Here is a 17,471-nt window from a genome sequence, read left to right as displayed (position 1 = left end):
AACAAATCCCCTTGTCGATGGAAGGCCTTTTGCTTGAATCATTGTCGAAGCGATTATTCACATCTTCCTTCCGGTTGTCATTCCCCTTCGGACTAAAACGCAGTTCCAAGTATATGAAACACGGAATGGAAGTATACGAATGGGAATTGGTAGTTTGGTTAAAGCCATTGGACCCTTTCGGTAAACAGTATTGTCCAAGGCCCACACTTCGTGTATCACAACTTATATATAAAAATAACAAACCTGTGAAAATTTGGGCTTAATCGGTCATCGGAGTCGGGAGAAAATAACGGGAAAACCCACCCTTGTATCCGCGCGTTTCGCCGTGTCATGACATGTGTTTAAATAAATCCGTAATTCTCTTTAACGAGAATTGATATTGTTTTACTGTTTTCTCGAAAAGTAAAACATTTCATGGAATAATATTTCAAGAGAAGTATTCCACCACTACCTTCTGTAAACCCTGTTAGAATTATTTGTAAATCTGTGAACTTTTTTTTTGTTTCTGTACCGAAAGGGTCCAATGGCTTTAAATCAATATTCTTGGTCCAAGATGTATATCAAACTTATAACGCAACGTAACGTTACGTTACATAACGTAACGTAACGTAATTACCCGGCAGAGTGTGCGCTTTTCTTCTTGGTTTCATTTCGGTTGATGACTATTTGAAGCAAAAACAAGAACAACAACAATAACAACAAAAACAACACTACAACAACAACAACAACAACAACAACAATAACAACAACGACAATAACAACAACAACAACAACAACAACAACAGCAACAACAACAACAACGACGACGACGACGACGACGACGACGACGACGACGACGACGACGACGACGACGACGACAACAGCAACAGCAACAACAACAACAGCAGCACCAACAACAACATACAACAAAAATAGGCTTAATACATTCATTGAGTGCTCTTTATTAAAGATGGATACGGCATGATTTATCAATAATTAAAGGCAGTGGACACTATTGGTAATTATTTTAAACCTTTCTTGGTGACGAGTAATGGGGAGAGGTTGATGGTATAAAACATTGTGAAAAACGGCTCCCTCTGAAGTGCCATAGTATTCGAGAAAGAAGCAATTTTCCACGAATTTTGATTTCGAGACCTCAGATTTAGAACTTGAGGTATCGAAATCAACCATCTAAAAGCACACAACTTTGTGCGACAAGGGTGTTTTTTCCTTCTTTCATTATTATCTGGCAAGTTCGATGATCGATTGAGCTCAAATTTTTACAGGTTTGTTATTATATGTTGAGATACACCAACTGTGAAGGCTAGTTTTTGACAATTACCAATAGTGTCCAGTGTCTTTAAAGATGGATACGGCATGATTTATCAATAATGAGCCCTTTCATGTGTAGCTACTAGTGAAATGGAAATAAACAATAATTTTGTTCAATTAGATGATTTTTTTTAGAACCTTCTTAAAGGAACACGTTGCCTTGGATCGGACGAGTTGGTCTATAAAAAAGCGTTTGAAACCGTTTGTTATGAAATGTATATGGTTGGAAAGATGTTTTAAAAGTAGAATATAATGATCCACACAAGTATCACTCAAACTTGCACGGTTTTAATTTTACGTCGCGAATTAACACGGTCGGCCATTTATGGGAGTCAACTTTTTGACTCCCATAAATGGCCGACCGTGTTAGTCGATGAGGTAAAACGAAAACCACGCAATTTAGAGGCATATTTGTGTAGATCATTGTATTCTACTTTTACAACATCTTTCTAACCATATCAATTTTATAGCAAACGGTTACAAACGCTATTCAAAGACCAACTCGACCGATCCAAGGCAACGTGTTCCTTTAAATTATGGAGTAAGGCATCCAAGGAAGTTTACCTCAATGACTCACGTGATCTATGGTACAGTCAACCACTGATTTGGGCCACTGTCCAAATACTAACCGAACAGAAGCATAAGTCAAAGATGTGTTTGACTCGGAACAGAGGACATGACGAGGACCAAGCATAGAACTATAAAAAGAAAATGGGGCCATGGTCACGGCATGGCTTAATTCCAAGGAGCCGCTTTAAGAACTGCAAATATTGCTTAACAATTGTCTGCTAAGCATATGAGCAGGATACAAGTCACAAATTGTATACGTGATATGTTAGTTTAATATGATAACCTCAGTTGGATGTTAGCATAATTTTGTTACGCTAAGCTACTTTTTGTGCTTAGCGCAGCTCTATAAAATTGGGCCAGCAGGTCATTAATTATTACAACCATCAAAGAACCATCAAAAAAATTGGCAGTGACTTCTACAACGGAAGCTCATAAACGTACAGGTGATCCAGCCAAAACCACACCAACTAAGTGGCACGGTCGTAGTCTAGAAAGACTTCCCACAAATATTATCCAGACGTCGTTAAGTGATTTAAGTTGTTTCTGGAGTAACCACTGACAATACACATTTTACCGGTTGGGGGTGTAAGTGAAAGTTGTCTTTAGACAGTGGTTTTCCCTCCCATTTCAGTCAACTTTAAAAAAAATAACTACCCTCCTGAATCATTAAGAATGTTCTTCTGTTTCTGGCCTACTTTAGTTGACACTTTCCATAAACACGAAATACCAAAGTAAACCACACCAGACTCTTGCGGGTAACCGGGCATGGAACACCGTCCTTTACGCAATATTATTTCTGTGGTTGTGGACATAATGCGTTTGCACCATACAGGCACGGTGGCATTAGCTGGTCCATGCTGCATTTCCAATCCACATTTTGTCACGATTCCAGAAGAACAACAAAGTGAAATCTAAAATCTCACAGTCTAACAAAACAACACATGATTGTGTAACTCTTGTGATTTGGGCAACTTTCGTTCGGGCCACAAACGGCCACACAGACAGCAACATGATTCGCTTTTGGTTGAGATCGGTCACGGCAGCCTGACAAGTTGGGCCGAAACTCTGGCAACGAGGGCAGTGTTGCAGAAACGCGGGGTTGACAGGAGATTCTGCACCCACACGCTCCAACTCGCAATAAATAACCGTGGGTTATTCACAAGAGGGCGCAGTTTCAGCTGAAGTTTACGAAGAAGGCCGCGGCCGGCCCAGGCAGCATATCTCCATCTCCATTGGTTCAGTCAGCAAAATATCCTGCCGGATACATCTACGCTAACTTTATTTATACATCTAGCATAAATCGGATGTTGTTATTATCAGGTGATGTGTGTACGTACGTGGGAACCCCGGGGGATGGTCGGGGCAAGAAACTAGTTGAGAGCCACAGAGAGCAAGGAACAGCGAGGGGTAGGTAGGGGTTGAGCTATGGAATGAACACTATATAAATGGTTTTTAACTGTCCCACTGTATTATTGGCAGGAAATTATGTTATGATATTACATTGTAATTAACAAATACAATATCATCTGCAACACTGAGTAGATTGATTGTCTGTCCTACTCCTACAGTCTTTATCCATTGACAATGACGTAGTATAAACATAAACCTCTAACTGGGCTGTCAAAGTCATTGGAGGACGAATGTTTATGTGCATAGTCGTCTAGTCAGTCCACTAGTAGACTACTATTAGTACTAGTCCAAATGAAATAATCAACAAGTTGTACTTTTTTTGTACACGCGCGTGTGGGTGACTTCCGGTTTGTTTATATGCATGGAGGATGGTTTATGGGTATGGTGTTCCTGTTCATGAGTCAAGGTATGGTCATGGTCAAGCCTAGAGGTATAATTTAGTCAAGCATGGAGCCTTTCTCTATCAGTCACAATGGGTCTTGGGGAACTAGGCAAACTTACCACCACACACAGGCGGGTTATAGGCCTACCAAAGACCAAGGCTGGCAACACTAGAGCCACCATCATCTCTCTCATTGGTAATGATTATGAATTGCACAAATCATGAAGTTGTGATTCAGTAACTGGACGACAATACTTATTTCAGTCATTGTGAAACCAGTGGTTTAACTTGGTAGGATTCGAACCCACAACCTTTTGATTGCCAGTACTGCAATAGTTGCAATAATATTAATAAACCTAGCTCAGGTACGGTGGTGGTACTCCTAAAACTATTTGACTTAAAAATGAGGTTCGTTCCACTATCTTTAGTAGAGACGATAGCGGAACGAACCTAGAGTACAGTGGTGGTACAGATGTAGGGCGTTGCGTTATGCAATAGAGGAGTCCAACCTGGGATAGATCAAACCATACAAGATATTGTAAACTATTTGCTTAGTTATATCATTAATTAACTAATTAATATTTCTTCCTCCATATTCCGTAGGACAAGACCTCCCAATAAATTAGCACCAAGATGTTGCGATCGCAGCCTGTTCTTTCAGAGCTGTTATCCTCCTTTAAGTGTTTACACTCAAACAAACTTCAAAATGAAATCCGAACGCTTCCCCACCACCAAGGCAGGGGCTTGGTCGCTGGACTTCACTTTTGTCGAACAGTGAACTCTTCTAGAAATTCTTCGCTGAGGATTCTGAGACCTCCTGTCGGAAAAATCCCCGCCTCGGATTGCCTTCATCAAGTCTCCGGGAGTTGTCGAAGTTCACATTCGGAAGTTGCTGGCCATCAACATTTTGACTTCTCAACACCCGAAGCCTTCCGAGATAAGACCATCAGAGAGCTTTCACGTGGATTAGTTGTGCTGAAATTATGCAGCTACACTGCATTCGTTGACAACAGTTTGAAGGTATTTAGAAATAGAATTTGTATGGATTAGTAAAAAACTACTACCAAATAGGTAGGCTAATAAAACATTTCTACTAGACTAAAAATAGATACTATGTGGGGTTCTGAAGTCTGAAACATTTGTCAGTTTTAAAGAAACTTTTACTTTTTGCGGCAACTTTGGGGTAAGGTTTAAAAACACCCTACAAATTGTAGGCATTTATATCACATTTATATATAATTTGTTTTTACCTTTACACCAATGTGTATAAAGCACTGTATACTCGATACTTTTCCTGAGTGCTGTGTAAACAAACCCACAGGCCAGTCACAACATGAGATTCAAACTCAAGACCTTTGCATTGCTAGAGCAGATGTCTTACCACTAGACCACCGAACTTGCCCCGATGACTAGGGTTCTAATCTCACCCAAGTGATTTGCCTGTGGATTTTTTCCCCAGAACAGGGGAAAGTACCGAGTATCAGTGCTTAATACACATCAGTGTAAGGCTAAAAAAACATTTGATATTCTTTATCCCCATCCCTGATGCAAAAATTTACATCTATCACATCATGGGTCGGCTTTGTCTGGGCCACATTTGATAGCACAATAGCTATCCCATTAATATTATTTTTGTGGCCAACCCAAACAGATCATGAGTGTCTCACAGCGTCTTCTTGGGCAGCGACTGTTTGAATTCTCTGCAAGGTGCACATTCTACGGCCACTTCATCGCAGGAAACGGAGAGGTCGAAGCAAAGGAACTCGTCAGAAAGTTTAAAAACGCAGGTGTGGCGACTATTTTATCCATCACAGCCGAGGAAGACGTCGGGGAGAGCCAAGACAGGTTCGCATCCGATATTTTTATCTTAAGTTCATTTATTCTGGTTGTGAAGCCAAGGACTCTGGGTGTGTTTCTTTCATATTATCTTGCAACTCCGACGACCAATCAAGCTCAAATTTTCACAGGTTTGTTATTTTATCCATATGTTGAGATACACCAAGTGAGAAGACTGGTCTTTGACAATTACCAATAGTGTCCAGTGTCTTTAACAGACAAATTTTTTCTTTTTGATTGACTGGGGGTAGTTACGACGAACCAAGATACAATAAGAATGCCAGAAACTACATGACTAACAACGATCTCTCGGCTCGGTTAGCGGACAAGTTCAGCCCAGTCAGCCAACTCAAAATCACTTCATTCACCAAGGCAGATGTTATGGTATGTTAAACATCAGTTTAGAACACAGGGCTTTGAATTTTACAAAGGCCCATCACTAGCTTAAAACTTTGAGGTATTTTGTTTTTACAGATCCATAAAAATAGAGGCAATGGGTCTAACTTAATTAACTTTATAGGAAATTGATTCATTAAAATCATTTGTGTCATCACTTTCTAGTCAATTCCAATACCAAATGTCTGTCCTCGTTACAAACAATATGTCTTTAAGCAGCCGCTTAACTTCTTAAATAATAAGACATTTGTTATACTGTTTGGTAAGCATACTTATTATCAGCTGAGAATTGTACAAAACAAAATACAGGAGAAAATTTTGTCTTTTTGTACCCTCCCAATCACAGTCCAAAACATTATCTTTTGGAACCAAAAGGACCCATTAGTATGGACAGACCCAATTTTCAATTGACTGCTTCTGTTATACTTGTACGTACCTGTTCTTTGTGAAAAAGACTTTGCCAGTATTGAAGTGACAGGCCACTAACTATTTTTTGCACAAACTTAATACTATGAAACAACTTGACAGAAAAACAAACCAGTTTTGTTATACCAAAATCTTGATATAAATACACATTTGTAAAAAGGCAATTTCAAAAATACGTCAACTAAAGTTGAAAATAAGTCGCAATGGATGGTAAAAGTCAACTGACTCATTTTGAGATCTTCATTTTATCACACTCCCAAAGTAAAAACAAAATGCAGCAGAAATTTTACTGACAAAATATACTGATATTTTTTTCTTGTTCTACAGGCCCGTCTATCAGAAAAACTCGCAGAGTACAATTTAGGCTTTGACAACGACACTCCCCTTAGCGTGTGTAATCTAGCCCTGGGATTAGACGGGAAGATGGCGCCAATCCCTTTATTGACCGAGGCCGAATTTAACCATCTTCAGCTCACCTTAACGAGGCTCAACAATATATGTGAGGTAAAACAAAAAATTGTTATTATTTTTTTATATTTCAAGACACTCACTATCGGTAATTACTGAACATTATTGCTGGCATAAAAACTTACTTGGTAACAAGCAATGAAAAGCTGTTGATAGTATGAAACATTTGTGAGAAACGGCTCCCTCTGAAGTAACGTAGTTTTGAGAAAGAGGTAATTTCTCACTCAAATATTGAAAGACTTCAGGCCTGAAGCCTTTTATTAGGCATCTGAAAGCATACAAATTTGTGCAACAAGGTTGTTTTTTCTTTCATAATTTTCTTGCAACTTTGATGACCAATTGAGCCAAAATGTTGGGACACACCGAAAGAGAATACTGGCCTTTGATAATTACCAAACGTGTCCAGCCATCTGTTTCACCAAACTCTTGCTAACTAAGGATTAATCTTAAGACTTAGGTCGAGTTAAGTTCCTTACCATAGTAGTTAGGACGCATTGAACCCATCCTAAATTAGGATGAGTTACTCGTCCTAACTCGAGATAGGATTAATCCTAGTGTTTGGTTAAATCTGCTAAAGTGCCTTCAACTGTAGTACCACAAACTAACCATTCATTTTGTGTATCCTTTTTTCACAGCATGCAGTACAGAACAACATACAGATACTGGTGGATGCAGAGAAGACTAATATAAACCCAGGGTTAACTCTGCTAACCTTGGCACTCATGATGAAGTTCAACAAGGAAAGACCTTATGTATGGAATACCTATCAGTGTTATTTAAAGGTAAACTTCCGGATTTTGTTTCCAAAACTATCATCATTTGTTGTGTTTTCAAGGCATGATATTTTTCCTACATCAGCCTGATTTCCGATTTGTTTTGCCCTTAAAAACGATTAAATATCCTGAAATGTCTATTAAAGCGTACACCATGTGTACGTTGTAGGTAAGCCCTTGTACCTGATCAAATGTTCCTACTTAAAATTGGTTTGAAAAAAAAATTGTTGATTTAACACATGTTTTACTAGCAGGCATGACATTCTTCATACTTAAAGGGAAGGGGCACTATTGGTAATTACTCAAAATAATTATTAGCTTAAAACCTTACTTGGTGACGAGTAATGGGGAGAGCTTAATAGTATAAAACATTGTGAGAAACGGCTCCCTCTGAAGTGGAGTACTTTTCGAGAAAGAAGTAATTTTCCACGAATTTGATTTTGAGACATCAGATTTAGAATTTGAGGTCTCGAAATCAAGCATCTAAAAGCACACAACTTCGTGTGTCAAGGGTGTTTTTTCTTTCATTATTATCTCGCAACTGCGATGACCGATTGCGCTCACATTATCACAGGTTTGTTATTTTATGCATATGTTGAGATACACCAAGTGAGAAGCCTGGTCTTTGACAATTACCAATAGTGTCCACTGTCTTTAAGTTATATTTCTGATTTTCTGGCCCTAAGAAAAGTCAGAATTTGTTTTAACACATAAGAAGTCTTTATAAAAGTTCTCAATAAAATGTCCCACTTTTTTCAAAGAGCCAACAAATATCATGCATGTACCAGGCAGTGTAGTATCCCACTTGAACTCATTGTGCAATACTTGGGCATATAGATTGGTACTAATTCTACCTCCATGGTTGAACGTGTCTGTGCACGGAGATATTAATAGCATGGTACCATACAACATTGACCTCAGTTTGACCTCAGCAGAGTAATTACTTCAAAGGCTAACACAACACACAAAGTCTATCAGTCAGGTGGAAAGAGTGTGGCTTAGTGTAGTTGTACACAACTGGTGGCACGGTTGGCTTGTGCGTAAAGCGCTCGCCTCTCACCAAGGTGACCCCGGTTCGATTCCCGGTCGGGGCCATATGTGAGTTGAGTTGTGCGTTGGTTCTCTGCTGTGCCACGAGGGTTTTCCAGACTATCCGGTTTTCCTCCCTCAGGAAAAAATCAAACACTTTCGATCTTGGCTGTGCTCCGTGGTCATAATGGGTTGATGTGGCTGGCAGCTGAATGCGCCCTTGCATGCCTGCTTCTCGAACACGTTGTAGCCGCGTCCTTCGCAATTCAGCTCTTAGCTGCGAGTAAGGACGATTAGCCCCCCAAATTATTATTATTATAAATCACACTGTACCAGTCTTTTCGATAATCGTATTATGATAACAAAAACACATTTTGTTTGTGGGCATGCCAAGGACGTTTACTATGCTTAAACAGAGAAGGGAAGGGGAACCCAATTTGCTGTTCTTTTGGACAGTTTTTACCTTGCTGTCCCTTCGTGGCATGCAACTTTTCCTCGGATCAGCTGATTTTCTCTTTTTTTCAATCTCAGCTAGTTTTACCGTTCAAAATTGAAAAAATACATTACAAAATCATTGATGATGAAATTTTGTAATTTCACCTTTTATGGTGAAGTACATGAGCATGCCTGCCTTTCATATATAAGGTGCCTATTCATATAAGCAAGGGAGCCTTGCTAACTTGAGTGTCTTTAAGAGTAACTCTCACTAAAACTTCCACATATGGTGATAGGCAGTTTGGAAAGGCAGCTGCTACAGTCTGGAACTCTCTGCCCACATCCCTAAGAGACTGGTGATAGGCAGTTTGGAAAGGCAGCTGCTACACTCTGGAACTCTCTGCCCACATCCCTAAGAGACTGGTGATAGGCAGTTTGGAAAGGCAGCTGCTACACTCTGGAACTCTCTGCCCACATCCCTAAGAGACTGGTGATAGGCAGTTTGGAAAGGCAGCTGCTACACTCTGGAACTCTCTGCCCACATCCCTAAGAGACTGGTGATAGGCAGTTTGGAAAGGCAGCTGCTACACTCTGGAACTCTCTGCCCACATCCCTAAGAGACTGGTGATAGGCAGTTTGGAAAGGCAGCTGCTACACTCTGGAACTCTCTGCCCACATCCCTAAGAGACTGGTGATAGGCAGTTTGGAAAGGCAGCTGCTACACTCTGGAACTCTCTGCCCACATCCCTAAGAGACTGGTGATAGGCAGTTTGGAAAGGCAGCTGCTACACTCTGGAACTCTCTGCCCACATCCCTAAGAGACTGGTGATAGGCAGTTTGGAAAGGCAGCTGCTACACTCTGGAACTCTCTGCCCACATCCCTAAGAGACTTAACAGAACTGAACAAAATTTAGAAGCGCACTGAAAACTCATCTATTTAAAATTGAATATTTTCACTGAATGGGTTAATAATTTTTTAGTGTCCATATTCTATGTATATTTTTAACCTACTCTTAATGCTTGCGAATGTGTAATAATGTGGTGTATTTTAGATTTTAGACCTAATTGCATTTTTAATACTTCAGGATTTCTATTTATTAAGTTTGTTTACTAACTGGTTGAATGTTTTTAAAAATTTATATTCCCGTTGTTAGAATTCCGTATGTTCTTATTTTTTAGTTTGTTTATTTGTCCATGTTCAGCGCCCGAGAGCATATTCACATGATGAGGGCGCAATATAAGTTTGGGTTTTATTATTATTAAGTGAAAGGGTCTTTAGAGGTTCTACAGACGCTTTACACCACCACAACAAACTGGACACAAGAAGGAAGGTTTACACCAAAACCAAAACAAGATGTTAACAAAATCGATGCTTCAGGAAAATTCCACACGCTTAAATCTCTGTAGTCAGTCGCCATTTTTAATACACATTTCTCTCATAGCAACCCAGTCTAGTTTTTATTATGTTTCCTTGTTACCTGTTTGTCTTGTCTCCTTGTTAGTAGTTTGTCAGTCTAGGCTGTCTTCTACAAGACTTAATCTGACAGCCCCATACTCTCTTTATTTTGGTTTACATCGATTAACTATTTTCCCTACATCTTATGTGTGTATAATTTTGCTTATCTATGTAGCGGTTTGTATAATGTTTGAGAAGAGTAGTATGAAATAAATGTTGAATTTAATTTAATTTAATTTATTTAAATTGAGTAACATTTCTACATTTCTCCTTAGAAAAGCTTTGACGAACTCAAAAAGGACTTGCAGTGGGCAGAGCAACAGGGTTTATGTTTTGGAGTTAAAATAGTCAGAGGAGCCTATCTAGATGGAGAGAAAGATTATGCTGAGAAGCATCAATTGGAAGGTAAAATAAACGGTTCTTTAAACGGTTTTGATACCGTTTGTAGATCAAGTTTTTGGCCATGACATTTTTGAATGAAGATTACATAGGCCCTATGTAGTATAATTTGCCTGCAGAAGTGTCAGCTTTATTAGTTTATAAGTTTTTTAAGGGAGAATCACAGATCATTGTTTTCAGGAGAGTCAGGTAAACCCTCTGAACTTGCTAAAATAATATCCGTCTCACTGAGAAAAAGTTATTTTTTTTTTTTAATTGTTTTACTTATTTCTCAATGTACCATAGCACCTTATTGAACCATGTAGGTTGAATGTAAATCTGGGCCCAATTTCATAGGGCTGCTTAAGCACAAAATTTTGCTTAAGCACAAAAATCCTTGCTTTGTAAAATCAGATTACCGGCCAAGACTCAACTCAATCGTTATGCTAAATAAACAACAGCTAAATAACAGTCACAAGCAATGTATATGGCATGAAATTTTTGCCAGTAACATGTGTAAAACAAGCGAGCTATTTTCGTGCTTAAGCAAATTTGTTGCTTAAGCAGCTCTATGAAATTGGCCCCTGTTGATGTTTGTGTTTTGAGTCGTACAAAAATTGCTGTGGGTTATTTCGAGGCCTGTTTATACTATAAAGATTTCACCAGGGATGGAACTGGGTTTTCGTGAAAGAGTTTTTTGAACATTTTGTTTTCTCCCTCTGTAAAGATCCATGCCATCCAAGCGTTGAAGCTACGAGCGAGATGTACAACAACGCCGTTGACTTCATGCTGACTCGCGCACACAAGAATCCTGGCAAATGTGCAATCATTGTAGCAACTCACAACGAAGAGTCAGTACGGAAAGCAGCATTAAAGTAAGACAATTGGCTGTGTCTAGATTGGTGGATGTGGCTGTTGCCAAGGCCAACCTTTGCTTCACTGCATGTTACGTGGCAATCCAGCCGCAGCCACAAGCCATTTAATTTGGAAATGACCCTAGTCACTCAATTTTAAGTATCAAATAATAAACCACAAGGGAAAGTGACTGGGTGGATTTTAAATGATGGGGGGTTGAACAAAGACAAATTTACAGGATATGAACATGAAACATGAATATTAAAATGCTGCTGTCCCAGGGAATTCCATCCACCAGAGATTCTGTCCCCCTCATGGGAAATTGTCGTGGGTTGGAAGAGGATGGTTCAAAAGAGGGCGCTATCAGAAGAATGTTGTACATAGTTCGCTGTGGGAGGGGGGGGGCACCAGAATCTCCTGCCACACTGGCACTCTACCAACTGAGCTATGGAAATTGCCAACATGGCTTTTAAAGCGCTGGTGATTAGTTAATCCAGAGGTTGTTGGTTCGAATCCAGCTCTTGTCAATGTTTCTTTGTTCACCCCTTATAATAATAAAGATTTTTGTAAAGTGCCTAATGCCAAAAGCCTACAATTTTCAAGTATTATGTAAACCAACCTCCTGCTTGAAAGTGTTTCTTGATTTTAATGATAGAGTCTCCCACCCCCCCCTTTTTTTTTAGGATGCAGGCGTTGGGACTATCTCGTACATCTGGTGAGGTTATCTTCGGTCAAGTTTTGGGTATGGCGGACCACATCACCTATGCGCTAGGTAAGACATTTACACTATTAATAATAATAATAATAACCAGTTTTTACAGCGCTTTGCCTACCTGAAGGGCATCTCTAAGCGCTTCCACATTATTACCTCTGGTCACTGGGCCTTAATTCATTCCTTAAACCATCTCAGCTCCCTGGGGGGTATACAGCCTGTGCAACAAATATGCGCTACTCGGCTAAATCAATCACAAGAACCATCTCTGCCCTCAAAGGTACCCATTTACCCCTGGGTGGAGAGAAGCATGTAGTTAAGTGTCATGCTAAGGGAAACAAAAGTCACGACTCCCGAACCCACACTCTGCTGCTGAACAAAATCACAAGAGCTTGAGTAAGGTGCTCTTATCTGCTCAGCCACGACGCCCTAAGTAAGAAAATGGTTTCTTAATAAACACTACTTCAACGTTTTAATACTGATGGGCATCTCCAAGGACCCCTGAGCAATGTACACATAGCTATGATTTATGAGACCCAATTGTACAGTTTTTTAGGGGTAAGGGATGTACATTGTACACATACTTGGTTTCTCTCAGGCCAAAGCAATCTTGGATCTTGTCTTAAGGACACAAGCGTCACAACTTTGGACTTGTTGGATATGGGACGCAGAAGCGTTAAAATTTGTCGCGCTTGTGTGATAACTTATTCACTTTACTGCATAACTATTAACTATTGTTTATTATTATTTTTCGACCTAGGTCGCGAGGGTTACCTCGTCTACAAGTCTTCCCCGTATGGCCCAATAGAAGACCTCCTTCCCTACCTCGCTCGGCGAGCTCAGGAGAACAGATCTATCTTTAAGAATCAAGGCATAGAGAGGACGCTTATGTTGCAGGAATTAAAGAGAAAACTCACTTTCCGATAACCGTTTTTTTATTTAGGCTATAATGTAACAGTTTAGGCAGTAATTTGTCAATGCCTGCATTAAGAGTCAAGGCGTGAAGCAGATGCTTATATTGCAGGAATTAAAGAGAGAACTCACCCTCCGATAACGGACTCTTTTTTTGTGACCTTCTGATACCCAAGCCTTTTTTATGATGCAATAATGAAATGGTTTTGGACGTATTTTGTCAATGCCTGCTTTATCAGTTCCTCACACATATTAACAAACTAGACATTGATACATCCTCACTTTTAAGACAACATTCATTCCAATCCCTTTGTTTTCAATTCGGGACCTATCAGTTTCTCACAAATATTAACGAACTTGACATTGATACATCATCATTTCTCAATTCAATTGTTTAGGCAGTAGTTTTTCAATGCCGGCATTATCAGTTTTGCACAAGTATTGACGAACTTGACATCTTTATCTGTCAATTACAGCAACAATCTTCACACTGAGATATCATTAGTCGCAGACAATGATTACATCGTCAGCTTTAAGATTCATTCAAATCCTTTTGTTTCCATTTCAACAAACTTATCTCTGACCCTTTCTGAGAATGTTATCAAAGGTCAAAAGCTAACATTCATTCAAATCCTTTTGTTTCCAATTCAACAAACTTATCTCTGACCCTTTCTGAGAATGTTATCAAAGGTCAAAAGCTAACATTCATTCAAATCCTTTTGTTTCCAATTCAACAAACATATCTCTGACCCTTTCTAAGAATGCTATCAAAGGTCAAAAGCTAACATTCATTCAAATCCTTTTGTTTCCAATTCAACAAACATATCTCTGACCCTTTCTGAGAATGTTATCAAAGGTCAAAAGCTAACATTCATTCAAATCCTTTTGTTTTCAATTCAACAAACTTATCTCTGACCCTTTCTAAGAATGCTATCAAATGCCAAAGGTCAAAAGCAAAATATTTGTACCACCCAGAAACAAGTTAGTTTTAGAGGTCGTTCAGACACAGTACCAAAGTCGGTTTAACTCGGGTTCCACTCTGTGTCTGAACAGTTCTAAAGTAAGACACAATTGGGTTTAACAAATAAAAGTTAGACTGTCGAGCTAGGGGGTTTCTCTTTAGACGACTTTGGGTTTATCTTTTGACACTGTGTGGGGACAGAATAAAAAAAGACCATATCCGGTGCTGTCTGTACTGAACGAAATTTTTTACGACCACCCTGTAAAGTTGAATAGGTTAAGTTAGTACACTGTCTGAACATACCCTTGGAGACAATGGCCAACAGGATCGATATCAGTTACAGTCAGGAACAATGGGGAGAAAACGCTCACTGCAGTCTCCAAACTCGGTCAAGTTTACTTTGTGAAATAATCAGAGATTAGGGTTCATAATTGCTGATAAAAATGTCTGTACCAAGATCCAAATTTGAGAGATATGTTGAAATGATGGAATTTGAGATTTCAATGAGCATTGTATTCTCAGTACAGGGAAATAGCTCAAAAGGCAGGATTTTAACAAGTCTGCAACTTCATGAAGATAAAAGTTTAAGCTTTTGTCATCTTTGAACAATGTTAAAAGCGCCATGAGTATATACCTACAAATTGCATGTGCTTGCAATACTAACAAAACTTAAAATGTTGTCCCACAGGGTTGAACTTTTTGTTTTAAAAATGATACTTGTATTATCATACGTAGGTGTTGCACTTCAAAGGTTATAGAGTTCCATATGTGTGTATCAAATGATAAACCATAAGGGAAACTGACTGGGTAAATTTTTAATGATTTGGGGTGGAACAGAACAGTTGGGAGTTGACTTGAGTGGGATTTCAACTTATGACCTTTGTGCGAACATGCCGGTGCACTACCAACTGAGCTGTCTAGGCTTATGTTGGTGGTCCCCCTATTTTGTTAATATCTTTTTTCAGGGGTGCCAGTCAGAAGCCATACAGCTGTTAGCTGCCATATAATTGTAGCCAGGGATCACACCCAAGTTTTCGATACAACTTTGAAAGAGGAAGCGAGGGGATCACCTTAAGGGGATGTGGCTTTTTTGTTTCAGATATCAAATAATAAACCACAAGGGAAACTTACTGGGTAAATTTTAAGGATTTGTTCCAATGAAGTAGATCACATGAGCCTCATTCCATTTGCAGGGGATTGGTACAAGCTGCTTCGAGCCACTTTGTTTTCCACAGGGTTTTTAACGTACTTTTTAAAACTTTGACTTATTTATTTCATTATACCTCCAGTAGGGAAGTGAGACGAAATGTTCAGTTTTAGATGTTTGGAGGAAAACCCAAAATAGGGAAAAATCCACGCTTTAGGTAGAGACCTGAAAACCCAATCTTCATGCAAGGCTTTAGGGCGAAGGTGGGATTCGAACTGGAGTCCACTGAGGTGAAAAACTTGACAAGAGAGACCATTACATTTACTTGCATCAACATTTATATTGCACTTTAAAGATTACAGTTTAAAGGGGAAAAGTGTAACTATTTACCTTTATTTTATCCAGCTACTCAAAACTATACTGCTGAACCTTATTACAAAAAGTATAGTTGTATTTGTAAATTGAGTCTTTATTTTGCTCTTTCGCTCGAAAAATTTTACCCTAACTTTAGTCTTTATTTTGCTTTTTCGCTTGGAAAATTTACCCTAACTTAATTTATACAAGTATTTCCAAATCCTTTGGGTATTTTGTATGCTCTAATTTGATAGTTATTGCTCTAACATATTTGTAAGTAAGAACTTATAATTGGTTAGATTTGAGGGTATATCAGCACTTTATCAATGTCTGCTTTTCTGTTATTTGTTTAACTTTCTCATGTTTATTTCTGTTTTTTCTTTTGCTTAGTTTGTTTAAAATATGTTCTTTGAATTTGGTGTTGTTGCCCTGGTTTACTAAAGTCTTCAAGGACACCAGCACCATAGCGCTTAGAAATATAGTATTAAAGGGTGGTATAAATATATATTATGACTATTATTGTCACTTTGAGCTATGACAATCATCAAAATATTTTTGTAAATATTTCTCCCATGCCATTTTTGTAATTGTATCATCTGAATTATGAAGAATTAATTTACAACTCAAATAGTAAACTTATATTTGGAATTAAAACAAACTGAGAAAAACCTAAATATCAAAGACAACACAATATTGTTTATTGCACTCTTCCCCGTTTATATTTACATAGTATTTACATATAAAGTCCGGTTCCCAGTGTACACAATGCAAAGGGTAATCTAATCGTTATACCTAAAAGGAGACCAGACTTTGTTTTAATGATAGGCACTTAATTAATAGGCACTTATCTTAAAGGATTTGGGTACCTTTTCAAAATGTCCATAGATTTACATTTAGCTTACAGGGTTTGAAGATAATGATAGTGGAAAGCTTCCCTTCAAATATTATTTACTGAGGTGCTGTAGATTTTGAGAAATGAGTAAAACAATGTCATGAAAATACGTTTGTAAATTATTTTTAAAAAATTCGTCTCATATGACGAAAATTATTTTCATGACATTGTATTACCCATTTCCCAAAAATACAGCACCTCAGCACGTAATATTTTCAGGGAAGCTTTCTACTATCATTATCTTCAAACTGTGTAAGTTTAACGTAAATCTGTGGACATTGTGTTTTTTGTCCTACAAAAGTTACATAGACCCTTTAAATAGGCACAATAATTGTGTCATACCATCATCTACTACTACTTCATCTACTACTACCCCTGTTCATTGGGCCTCAAGTATTTCTGAAACCATAGAGCAATGCTGAAACCAATTCAACTCCTGTGGAGTATGCAGCACCGGCAGTCAAATTGGCGTACAGGTTGCTCACCATTCACATCAACAATCTTTACCCTCGCAGGTTACCATTACTTAACTCCTGTGGAGTATGCAGCACCGGCAGTCAAATTGGCGTACAGGTTGCTCACCATTCACATTACCAATCTTTACCCTCGCAGGTTACCATTACTTAACTCCTGTGGAGTATGCAGCACCGGCAGTCAAATTGGCATACAGGTTGCTCACCATTCACATCAACAATCTTTACCCTCGCAGGTTACCATTACTCAACTCCTGTGGAGTATGCAGCACCGGCAGTCAAATTGGCATACAGG

General features: G+C 38.8%; 1 protein-coding gene across 1 annotated transcript; it reads left to right on the top strand.

Moving 5' to 3' along the window:
* The first annotated feature begins 3,114 nt into the window (after positions 1 to 3,114).
* On the top strand, positions 3,115 to 16,711 carry LOC117290549 (hydroxyproline dehydrogenase-like). Its single transcript, XM_033771986.1, has 10 exons — positions 3,115 to 3,288; positions 4,277 to 4,693; positions 5,325 to 5,518; positions 5,761 to 5,893; positions 6,659 to 6,835; positions 7,435 to 7,581; positions 10,768 to 10,897; positions 11,598 to 11,745; positions 12,409 to 12,497; positions 13,198 to 16,711. The coding sequence occupies exons 2-10, from the start codon at positions 4,307 to 4,309 to the stop codon at positions 13,362 to 13,364; spliced, it is 1,572 nt and encodes a 523-aa protein (XP_033627877.1). The 5' UTR covers positions 3,115 to 3,288; positions 4,277 to 4,306; the 3' UTR covers positions 13,365 to 16,711.
* Positions 16,712 to 17,471: the final 760 nt, after the last annotated feature.

This window comes from Asterias rubens, chromosome 5 (assembly GCF_902459465.1).
Source record: "Asterias rubens chromosome 5, eAstRub1.3, whole genome shotgun sequence".
NCBI classification, from domain to species: Eukaryota; Metazoa; Echinodermata; class Asteroidea; order Forcipulatida; family Asteriidae; genus Asterias; species Asterias rubens.
The sequence above is the reverse complement of the archived record's forward strand: the minus strand, read 5'-3'. Positions and strand labels throughout refer to the sequence as shown.